General features: G+C 45.2%; 1 protein-coding gene across 4 annotated transcripts in view; it reads right to left on the bottom strand.

Annotated features, from left to right (window-relative positions):
- grm8b (glutamate receptor, metabotropic 8b) overlaps positions 1–12,775 on the bottom strand; it is a 348,353-nt gene that overhangs the window by 58,003 nt on the left and 277,575 nt on the right. For all 4 annotated transcript variants that reach the window (XM_047348689.1, XM_047348680.1, XM_047348696.1 and 1 more), the window contains one exon: positions 4,552–4,752. In XM_047348689.1, the coding sequence (XP_047204645.1) occupies positions 4,552–4,752 (201 nt within the window). The remainder of the gene's footprint in view (positions 1–4,551; positions 4,753–12,775) is intronic.

The raw sequence follows: 12,775 nt of genomic DNA, 5'->3' as shown, positions 1-12,775 counted from the left end.
GACAGAGTTGTTTACAAAAGGTAAGTGGTGATACCCCCATACAATTTAATTCAATTCAATTCATTTCAATTCAAAAATACATTATTAATCCCAAAGGGAAATTAAATGTTGCTGTAGCTTATATTATGCAGTTTTTATGCTGTTGGAGATGCTGATGTTTTTACAGTAGATGTAAAGAAACCTTTGACTGGGAAAAGTGCTGGTGGCACAGGGGATTAAGCGCGTGACCCATGTACGGAGGGCTTTAGTCCTCGACACAGGATGTCTTGGGATCAAATCCTGGCCTGTCAACGATTGCTGCATTCTCTTCTCTGCTCCCTCCCCTCTGTTTCCTGTCAACCTACTTTAAAAGTAAAAGTAAAGGCCACTAGTGCCTAATAAAATACTTTTAAGAAGCCTCTGACTGAAGACTGTTGATGTACGACAGTCTCATGTTCTCCATGTTTCTCCATAATGTTCATTTTATAAAGAATTCCTCTTTGCACATTTCCAGAGGTTCTAGAGGAGTCCCCAGAACATAGCCAGTCATTGAGCTTTTTGGAGTCTGCCTCTGATGCTGCTTCCCTAGCAGATGATGGCAGAAGAGATTACACTCTCCACAACAGACCTATAGAAGATATGCAGCATCTTTCTGAAAACACTGAATGACCTATGCTTCCTCAGGAAGTACATTCTGTCCCACAAGTAAGATAGGTGACTGACAAGTAAGATAGATGAAGAGGACCCAGTTAGAGTATTGGGAATGCAGTATTTAGTATTTGAGATGTGGCTGCAGGGTCATGTCCCTGACTCCAATTTCGTTCAGATTTTTCAGTGAGAACTGTGCTGCTCAAGGTGGCAGCATGTTGGAGTAGCTCTGTTGTTTTGTCTTATTTTTAAAAACTCCAGTTACTTTTTTTGTGGATGAAAGTTGCTTTATTTGGACAATTATTCCCTCTAGTTTTGGATACTGTGCAGCCAGAAGGATTTTTGCACATACATTTTTAATTTTGGACATTTATTATAATGCGTAACCATTGCAATAAGGTGTTTTTTGTTTTGTTTTTTTTACAACTGTGAGCGGTTGATTAACATTTCAAAAGGTCGAATACCTCATCTACAATCCCAAATCTCAGATGGGTTGAAAAGGAGGCACCGTGGATGTAGAGCAGGAGCAAGGAGGGGAGAGAGAAGGAGGAAGTTCAAACCATCTCTTTCATCGATTATGATGGGCAATGTGAGATCATTGGGAAACAGGTTGGATGAACTCAAAGTCCTTTCAAGGACCCAGCCAGAGTATTGGATGTCATGCGGCACAGGGAGGAGGACTCAAAAGCAAGACTCAACACAGTTGCATAAAAGCAGTAGTCCTTCAACACAGTCCAAGGTCAATACACAGAAATCTAATCCAATCCAAGCTGAAGTTTCCAAACAGAGGTAGAGGCAAATCTAATATACTAGCTGGGTCAAAAATAACTGGAAACAAGGTTTCAGAGGCAAGGTTTTAAAGAAAGGCTGGAACACTTGACCCAAGGGATGAAGACAAACTGGCAAAGGAAGCTGCACGGGGTGAGGAATAAATAGGCAAACAAACAAAGGAGGACTATGAGACACAGGTGGATAACATTAGGGTGTGGCAGAGGATGATTGAAGAAGGGATTCACAGGAACTGAAGTTCTCTGAAATAAGACAGTAAATTACTCCACAAAAAAAAAAGAAGGGAAACACTGCAAAACCCTAAACCAACAGAACTTCACATGACAATTGGGAATGCAGTATTATGTGTGTCACTGAGAGATGGTTGCAGGATCATATCCTGACTCCAACGACTTTCTGTTGGACTTTCTTGCCATACAAGCAGACAGAGATTGAAAGAGGAGCGGACTCATAGATTTCTAAAGCAATACCTTCTCTTTGCAAATCAGATCTTAATCCTGTTTCACTCTGCTTTTAACATAAACCTCTTGTTTAGAGGGAATCTGTAATAAAGAGAGAAGTGGCCATAGGAAGCTCCAAGAACCCTGAAAGGTTGCTTTGAGGCTACAGACTGGGATGCAATGTGCCAGCCACATGGATAGATCATCAATGCCATGACTGAGTGTGTAACCGACTATACTCTAACTTCTGTGTGAATAACACCATTCCCACCAGAATGGTGAGATGCTCCCTCAATAACAAATCCTAGATCACCAGTGACCAGAAGGACTTGCTTAACAATAAAAAAAGCATCTTCAAAGAGTGAAACAGGGAATTATTGAGTATACAGAAGCAACTTAAAGCCTGAAGAGCAGAGCAGCTCTGGATTCTACAGCACCACTTCAACCTTTGCCTGACCCAGGAGAATGTTCCAGTGTTGTGGAAGACCTCCTGTCTTGTTCCAGTACCAAAGAAAACTTACCCATCAGTCCTAAATGACTATAGAACTGTTGCCCCAATATCTCATATCATGAAGGTCCTAGAGAAATTCCTGTTGACCCACCTGAGCAAGCAAACAAACACCTTTCAAGACTCCCTGCAGTTTGCTTATCACCATGGAGTTGGAGTTAAAGAAGTCATCAAAAACCTGCTTTAACAAACCCATTGTCATGTGGACAAAGCGGGCAGTACTGTGAGGACGATGTTTTTTTTTATTTCTCAAGTCCATTTAACACGATTTAGTATGATTTGCTTTGTCAGAAACTCCAGAAGACTCAGGTGAAGGACTGAACAATCATCTGGATCAAAGACTACCTGACAAACGGACCACAGTTTGTAAGGCTAAAGGGTCATGTGTCCAGGTGGTCAGCAGCATGGAGCACCACACGAGACTGTACTTTCACTATTCCTTTTCAGAAATAACTCAGGTACTTCACCTGTTGTTGTGTGCTGGGAGTGTTGAGAGTACAATCTCCTCTGCCACAATGTTTTGGGGCAGCAGCAGCATAACCAGAGAAAGCTCAACCAACTGTTAAGGAAGACGGCTTCTTTTCTGGGGACTGTTCTGGAACTTCTTGAGATGATAGTGCAAAGAAGAATTTTTCATAGAATAAAGAACATTACGGACCACCCTGATCATCCTCTTTGTGAGACTGTCATACATCGAGTGTCAGAGTCTTCAGTCGGAAGCTTCTTGAAATCAGTTGTAAGACCCAAACAGGAGATCATTTCTTCCCACAGCCATCAGTATCCACAACATCTCTTTGAACAAATCTGGATAGCTTGAGTTACAACAGCATTTAATTTCCCCTTGGGAGTTTGTATTTTGGGATTTGAATTTTATAAAACACTTTTTGAACACTGACATGTACGTAACTCAAAAAGGTCTGAAATTTTGACAAGAAGAAATGTGTAGCATATGATTTGATGCTCCCTATCTTAAGGGAGCCTACAGCAAATATTTTTCTTTTCTTTGTTGTAGTCCTTATATATAAAAATATTTCATAATTGGTTTACATCAAAATCGATATGTCATATGTCAAAGATCACTGAAAATCGTTATTGGCCAGCAAAAGCTGGGTCTGTGCATCTCGAATAGTCTGTCAAAGTTGAGGATGTGATGCAAGAAGCACAATATTTGTAGGCTATATAAATAACCTACGGTTCATGAGGCGAAGGTGAATAAAACAAAAAAATTACAAATTTATTGTGGTTCACATTTTAATCATATTAAGGTGTTTTAAAATGTCCAAATTGAAACAAATAGCTTCATTAGATTATCCTGAACATAAAAAAGAAAAGATGAAGACAAAAAAAAAATATATAATAATAATTATTCAAAACACTTTTGCATTAGTACAAAATCTGTTTGGTTTGGGTTGGGACAGTTTAACACAGTTTAATAGTGACACAAACAGAACAACAGCCCAGACTGCTGCTCTGTTTGTGATATCGTCAGACTCTGAGTAAAGAAGAGAGCAAGAGAAGGCTCTGCGCAGCAAGATGAAGCCCTGTAGATAAGTACAGGAGGGAGAGGGAAGTCATGCCTTATCAAATGGAATGACACGAACGATACCAGAGGGCGTGTGAGGGTAAGCTAAAGCTACCTGATGCTAGCTTGCTGCTATAATAGTGTTCATATACACAATAAGCTCAGTGTAAAAAAAATATATTAGTTATTGAAATATGCTGTGACTAGTGAAGACGCCACCTACCCAATCAATGACAGACAGTCTTCTGACGTCACATTTTCAGTGCGACTTAGAACGGTTGGATCTGCAAGTAGGCAAGTACTGAAAATTGTAACAGTTCCACATGACCGTTACTAATGGAAAGGCAAAAAAAGCGAGTTGAACTTTAGCAAACGGCTCTATGTTGGTACTAGTGGAAAAGGGGCAGAAGTTCTTCAGACTGGATTGGGTCAGACATTTTCAGGAATCAGTTAGCTTTCTTTGTCAAATGCTTTTAGAACGCATACCTGATAACTGTGAATAAAAGAACGAATGAAGACAAATACCAAATGCAAAAATTTTGACTTCTTTCTACAGCAGCTTGGGAGTCTATAACTGAAGGCAATTCCTCAAGGACAGGATAATGTGATATTACTTAACAGGGCGATGACTAAGACACTCATGGATAGCCAGTAGTGTTTCTTACCATTGAAGCTGACAGCATGGATGTGGGCTAACAACTCCTTGCCATCAATGTTGGCCATTTCCGGGCACAGGCCGGGGTGCCCAGCACAGAGCTCATGGTGCATGTGGTGCAGAGCGTGCGCCATGGCGAAAACAGCATCCATCACAAACTGCACCTTTCCTTCCTGCTCATAGATGGAGTCACGGCCAACTTTCTCTAGCCCTGGAAGAAACAAAAGAATCTTAAATAAGACTTAACAAGAAGGAAGGCCAGCTTTAGGGTCTTGTAAGATTATAAACAACTAATTCAACGTATATTTTGGGTAACAAAGTAAATATTTCTTGAAAGTACTGTGGAGATATATTATGTGTGTGCATCATTATTATTACTATGTTCATATCCAGTGTGGGAAATAAAATGTGTAACATGTGTTAGTATAAACCAGGATGGTTAGATCTAAACACACAACTGAATAACTTGCAAGCACTGCTACTCCAAACGAGAGGTAAGGAGGAAATGGAAAAAATGAAAAAGAAGATAGAAAAAAAGGTAAGAGAACCAATGAAGGCGGATGGAATTAATTTGACGGACAAGTGGAATTTAGGTGATTGGTTTAGAAAGAAAATGAACACAGCGAAGAAAAACAAGGTAAGGTTGAATGACGCTTCTGTCTGGTCCAAAAGTAAGTACAAGACAAACAAAGATAAATTTGAAAAAGAAGAGCGCTTCTGGGGAGACATGCTTTTGATTTACCAAGGATGACTTCACACAATGCAGCGGAAAGAACCCAGAAAAGGAGACAAGAAGGAGGGGTCAAAATCAGCTCAGGAGATGGGCCCAGACACACCTCCCCCATATAGACCCTCCTCCCCATGCAGCTCCCTCACTGGTGCACCCACACCGCCCCCTGGTGGATTGTACCCCATATTGGAAGTAGAAAATGGAGCACTTGTATTGCATGGCTTGGACATTCCAAAAGAGGAGAATGAATCTGTCAGTGGAACTTCCGGATTATCTATGTCAGTATCTGATGGGTCATTTCAGGATGCAGAAAAAGCAGCCTTTCAGGACAAAGAGGTAAGAGAAAGACAAGAACAACATCAAAGAAGCCTGAGCAAAACAAATCCCTTTCGCTCACCCCCACAAGAATTATGTCTAATTTCAGAGGCTGGGGCACGGGGGCCAGGCTCTGGCTTACAAGGAGCAGGGACTGATCCGGAAGGTTCAGTGGCTTTAATGCTAAGTGGATCCTGGAGGCCAGATAGGGTTTTTTGTCCCAATTCTTTTCTCACACCCACACCTTGTTACACCTCTACCCCAGCTGTAGAGGTGCAGGTAAGCAGGCACAGCATGCCACAGGAAAATGGAGAAGACAGAGCAGATCCGCAGCAAAACCATCCTGAGGACGGATCCCCAATACGCAGTCACACAGTCGGACAGTTAAGGGAACATTTACCCCGCACAGCTGCAGCTAAACCAGAAGGCTTTAGTTATGCCCCAAAAACCAATTATCCCCTTTTACAGCAACAAGGCTCTGGAGCCCCCTGTAGGTATACACCTTTCTCTCTGGGCGACATTATGGCTCTCTGTGACAAACTGCCCCCCATAACTGAAGGAGCAGCAGTGTGGCTCCAAACTTTAGACACCCTGACGGCAGGCACCACACTAGCATTGGGAGATTATAGAGCAGTGGTAGGACGGTGCATGCCACACCACACATGTAGAGAGATTGAGACTGCTGCTTTCACCTCAGGAGCCCCGGATTCTGACCTCTTCACCCAGCATGTCCACTGGCTAGGTGATGCATTGAGAAAAGCATACCCCATAACCAGGGGACGCACCATTCCAAAGTTTGAATGGGACCCTAAAATTAACCCCAAGGAATACCTGGACCAGTGCAAATCCATGTGGCAAACTCAGACAGGAACTAACCCAGCTAATGAGGGGGCACAGCGAGACTGGTTCAGAGATGCTGTCCTTAAGGGATTGCCCCAACAGGTGAAGGCCAGTATGGATGACAATCCTGACATGGCTGGAGCGTCTGTCAGGATTGGAACTTGGGATCGCCATCTGATTCACCACCTGTCCAAAATAAGAGATGACCATAAAAAAGATGAGGAGGAACTTAAGACCCTGCAGACCCAATTGCTAAAAATGCAGTTAGCCGAAGCAAAGCAGAAAGCAGGAGAAAAGAAGAAAGACAATAAAACTCCCAAAATAATGTATGACGGTGGGGTGTCTCAGGGCCCCCAGACTCCTCCCTTTCCTGGCCATCAGGACACAATTGCACCGAGGTCTGCAACCTCTGGTACTTATCATGCCCAACCAGGCTGGTTCAGGGGCAGAGGCGGGCCAAGGGGCCGTGGATTCCGTGGAGGACCACTAAGGCGATGGGGGGGTGCTGACGCTTGCTATTACTGTGAGGAGCAGGGTCATTGGAGCCGAGAATGTCCGTACAACCTTGAGGCATATGGGCGTGGGTATGGACCCAGAGGAGGCCCAGGGCGACGCTTGTATCGAGGACGGGGTGGTCCACCACATGGCGATCAACAGCAGCAACCTTCACTTCAGCTGCCAGCCTGGGATGAACCCAGCTTTGGGCCAGAGCACTACTGAGGGCCCCCACAGAACCCCCCAGACAGAGGGACTGAGGACCCCTTAGTGTCCGTGACAGTGTATGGACAAACTCTTCCTTTTTTGGTGGACACTGGGGCCACATGCTCAACTATTCAACGAGCCCCTCCTACCACCCTCTCCACAAGGACTACCACTGTCATGGGGTTTTCTGGGGCTAAACAGGTCCTACCTTACACCACACCCTAAAAACCGAGATAGGGGGACAGACTTTGAACCACAGCTATTTGGTGTCAGCGGACACCCCTGTCAACTTATTAGGCAGAGACATGTTGATTAAAATGGGTGCCACCATTTTATGTGGACCTGATGGACTGTCTGTGCATCTGCCCAATGGAACTCAACTAGCCTGTGGCAACAATTCCCGCCTCTCTCACGGATAGTATCTCATTCAACCCCTGGCTGACCCTATGGCTGACATATATTGGGTCCTCCTGCATCCAGAAACCACAGCGGGCGGAGGCATCCTCTCGTCCTTCCTTCGGTGGAAATCCTGGATCTCGACCCTGGCGCCCTACGTCTCTCCCCCTGACCCGCCACATGTCACCCTCTTCTATGACAGGAATAACTGTGAGTGTTATCAGGAAAGCTTTGCTGAGGAGCTGGAGGGGACTTCCTGGGAGATCGCCACCACAGACATTTATGTAGCACCTGAAGCTGTCGTAGCCTCCGTGCAGCTGTCTACAGAACAGGAGAACTGGTTAAAAATGTGGTCTGATGGTGTACCCCATGTTTCACTGGCGCTCCACCCTGCTCACGAAGCCCGCGAGCTGGGAGGATTGTTAAAACGCTCCCTAGCTCTCACTGACTGGCATTCTTTATCCACACCCAATCTATCTTATTCCCCCTCATGTAACACCTACCGCATTACTAACATGTCCACAGACTTTGGCACCTTGGAACATGTGCAACTTGAAAGACATCATGGGAGAGAAAAAACAGATCATCCAATGGCTGCAGCTGTAGTTCAGAGCATGCCATCTTCACTTTGGGCAGAGGGCCCCACGGATGTGGGACTCATTCTGTGCTCTCCCATCACTTTCCAGCTTAACACTGACTGACCCATTTGGAAATCCCAGTACCCTCACAAACCAGCAGCGGAAAGTGGAATTTCTGACACCATAGAAGGCCTGTGGAACGCTGGGGTGCTGGAACCAGCTGACAGCTCTTCTTGGGACACACCCATTTTACCAGTAGAAAAGAAGGGCACTGGGAAATGGAGAATGGCCCACGACTTGAGAGCTGTAAATGCAGCACTTTCCACTCCTACAGTTCCAGTGCCCAGTCCTTATGTTGCTCTTACCAATCTAAACCCCGAACATGCATGGTTCACCTGCATCGATCTGGCCAACGCTTTCTTCTGCCTGCCTCTAGCTGAGGAGTGCAGAGATATTTTTGCATTCACATATAAGTCAAAAAGGTACCGCTACACTCGTTTGCCGCAGGGTTTTGCTCTGTCACCCGGGATATTTAATCAGTTCCTTAAGGACTCCCTCCAAGACTGCCCCCTCCCACCGAACACCACATTGATTCAATATGTGGATGAAATTCTTTTGGCAACACCCACTGTTTCTGAATGCTTGGAGGCCACGGCTATGGTGCTCTCACACCTAGCTAAAGCTGGGTACAAGGTCAGCAAAGCCAAACTACAAAGTTGCCGGAAACAGGTGGATTTCTTGGGCAGGGTAATCTCTCAGCCCGGGACAGGAATGTCCCCTTCACATCAATCTGCAGTCCTTTCTCATCCAAAACCGGTGCAGGTGAAGGACATGCTTTCCTTCTTGGGACTCTCTGGATACAGCAGGTCATTTATTCCAGGATACACTGACCTAACTGCCCCACTCCGCGACTTAGTGAAGAAACAGGGCATCCGCCATTTGACGGCGCCTCTAGAATGGACAACAGAAGCAGAGGAAGCATTTATTGCTCTTAAAACCAGCCTTTCCCAAGCTGCTCACTTGGCACATCCAGACTACACATTGCCCTTTCACCTGGATGTTTCTGTAACAGCACACACCACGAACGGAGTGCTGTTCCAGAAAAAAGGGGGAGTAAGAACAGTGCTAATGTATATTAGCGTGATGAATGTACCAGACATGCAGCAGGGTTGGCAAAAATAATTCAAAAAACAGCCCACGTAGTGATGGGACATCCACTACATATTCTAACATCACATGGAGTAGTGGCATTTGTCAATTCCAAAACTTTCACACTCTCACCATTGAGACAACAGAGATTGAGTAAGGTGCTGGAGGCGCCAAATATCATCTACAGCCATGAAGTGATCAACATGGCAGACAGAATGACAGAAAGAGAGCCCCACGTATGCGTCGAAAAAGTTGAGGTAAGTGAGAATATCAGACCAGACCTACAAGGAGAACCACTGACAGAAGAAAGAAACCTGTACACAGATGGCTGTTGTTTTAGACATGACACAGAGGGTCTGAAAGCAGCCTATGCGGTGGTGGAAGACACAGGAACGAACTTTGTGACTCTTAAGGCAGAAGGGCTGACAGACACCCAATCAGCACAGAGAGCAGAAGTGCTAGCAGTAATAGCAGCCCTAGAACTAGGGGAAGGACAAAAAGTGAACATCTACACAGACTCAGCTTATGTCACGGGAGCAGCGCACGTGGAACTAAAGCAATGGATGAGAACAGGGTTTAGAACAGCAGGACAAAAACCCATTAAACATGAGCAAGAAATGAGAAGATTAGCTGAGGCCCTACTACTTCCCCAAGAAGTAGCAGTCATAAAATGCAAAGGACATAATAACAGCTACACTAGGGTGGCTCAAGGAAATCAAGCTGCAGACCAAGCAGCCAAAACCAAAGCTGGATATCTGCCCATACACTTCTTGATGAACTCTGAAGTTGAATGAACACCAGAACCGACTCTGGAGGAGGTGAGTAGACTGCAAAAGGGGGCCTCACCGGAAGAGAAATCAGTCTGGAAGGCAAGAGGGGGAAGAAAAGACCAGGATGAACTATGGAGAAGTCCAGACGGACGTCCCATCCTACCCCCAGGGTTGACCAGAGCAGCGCTGGAAGAATCACATGGACCGGGACATGCAGGAACTGCACAAATGATGAAGAGTTTTGAGCACTGGTGGCATCCATACCTGAAACAGACGGTAGGTCATTGTATAAGCTTGTGTAGCACCTGCCAACAATTCAATGTGAGACCCACTCTGAAGCCTGCACCAGGTAAGTTCCCTGTGGACCCGGTAGCAGGTAAGGAAATCATCATAGACTACACAGACATGACTGAGAGAGTGAATGGGTTCAGATATCTTTTGGTGTGTGTGGATGCGTTCACCAGTTGGCCAGAGGCCTGGCTAGCAAAAAAGGAAGACAGCAAAACAGTGGTGACGTGTCTGATTAATCACTACATCCCCAGGCACGGTTTTCCTGCGAAAATCAGGTCAGATAACGGCACACACTTCAAAAATGAAGAACTTAGAGAGGTTGAAAAGTTCCTGGGACTGAGACATTCCTTTGGAACAGTGTACCACCCCCAATCTCAAGGGAAGGTGGAAAGGATGAACCAGACAATCAAAACCAAATTGGCTAAAATCTGTGCGCAGACCAAAATGAATTGGGTGACAGCATGACCTTTAGCTTGTCAGTAAGGAGCTCAGTGAGCCAGAGACATGGGTTGACGCCCCATGAACTACAGACTGGAAGACCTTTTCCAGGCCCAAAAACCAGGTTACCTTTTCTGACTATTATCACACAGAAGAGGCGGATGTGATTGAGCTTTCCTCTCTTTCACTGGTGGTCGTAGCTGCTCTCCCACCGAAGAACTGAACTGAACACTGAACTTTTCACCATATTTTCACCATATTGTTAATCCTTATCTTCCTTTGCAGGTACCTTTGAAAAGAATGGGAGGTAAAAATCTAGGACCCAGGCCCTTTAAGGGTTGGGTCACGGGAGGTATAGGTGTTTTATCATTTTTCATTGTCACATTGATTATAGGTTTGTGTTGTGACCTGCCTTTCCAAACATGTACCAGTCATCCCAGGATCAATAAAAGACAATCCAAACCCCAGGGTCCAGATAAATGCCTCCAGGCGTTTGGGGGGAATAGAATTAAATTACACTCTTGGTGCGACCATGACTTTCCAATTTGATCTCTGCGACGTTATCAATTGTAGTTCTTACCAAATCTCAGGCAGCACATGGTTGACGAGGCTCCACTATTACCTATGCGCTAATGTTGAACTCTCCACACACTGCGAGTCCACAAGTGCAGACACACCCACCCCTTTGTGCGGTAGGGGGTGGAGAAATACTACATATTACAGCAGACCATGGACTACCAATATTTTTAACCCTGACCCGACACCTAAACTTGAAGCGCTAAACATATCCCTGATACGCGGTAGTTTACCGAATACCGCCTCAAACGGGCAACAGCCATTTCTTTTAACCCTTAAAGCCTTGACACACAACCCTCTAGGAACACACAACGCCCATTTCATGTTTGGTCTTCGACGAGGATGGAACACACAGAATCCGGAAGGCATCATCAAGATAAATTTCGGAAATCACTCCAATCAGGCAGAGTCAGACAAGGGGAGGATAAAGATAGACTACAACACCTTAAAACCCATAGAAATTATCCAAATGGCCACGGGATATACTGAAGATAACCTCTGGCTCCAATGGATAGCTCAAACTGCCAAAGAACAAAGTAAATCAGATTGTGTAGCCTGCGCAGCTGCAAGATCACATTTAACTACTGATCCTGCTCGTCTGTATCCAGAGGACCAGTGGGGTTATAGCTGTATGCTACAGCTGACTAGAGTGGCTACTCCCACAAACTGTACCACTTTGGCCAGTCTGTTCCCACCCATTGCCAATAACACCAGAGCAGGCCCTTTCACCCCTCAACGAAGAAATGGCACATGCACTTGCTTTACCTTCACTTCCACAACACCAAAGGCAAATGTAGGACAAATTCCTCGCGATTGGTGTAACATCACGGTGCCAGGCTCAGTGATAGGTCCCTGGGCAAGATCAGGACTCTATTATTGTGGAGGACATCGGCTATTAACTAGGATTCAAAATAATACTATTGGAATGTGTGCCATGGTAAGGTTGCAGGCACCTCTCCTTCTGTTAGGTAAAGACTTTAAGTATCTTCCCTCGAAACATGCACAAAGCACGGCTCTCACTAGGCAACGGCGTAGACATGTCATGAAGCGGAGCACAAATGCATTTGACCTGACCGAAGGCTCGCCCACCTACATTGACGCAATTGGAGTCCCCTGAGGCGTACTCAATGAGTATAAATTGGCGGACCAAGTCTCAGCAGGCTTCAAAAACCTTCCCATTATTGCAGCCTTTTTTCCGGTAACTCCCAATAAAAATGTGGACCGCATTAATTACATACATTACAATGTTCTTCGAATGGCCAACCTCACTAGAGATGCTGTGGAGGGCCTAGCTGAACAAACTGGCCCCACATCCCTTATGGCAGTACAAAATAGGATGGCCCTGGACATGGTGTTAGCTGAGAAAGGGGGCGTATGTGCTATGTTTGGAGACATGTGTTGTACTTTCATACCCAATAATACCGCCCCTGAGGGTTCAGTCTCAAAAGC

Source organism: Girardinichthys multiradiatus, chromosome 2 (genome assembly GCF_021462225.1).
Source record: "Girardinichthys multiradiatus isolate DD_20200921_A chromosome 2, DD_fGirMul_XY1, whole genome shotgun sequence".
In the NCBI taxonomy this organism is placed as follows: Eukaryota; Metazoa; Chordata; class Actinopteri; order Cyprinodontiformes; family Goodeidae; genus Girardinichthys; species Girardinichthys multiradiatus.
This window is presented reverse-complemented; position numbering and strand designations above follow the sequence as displayed.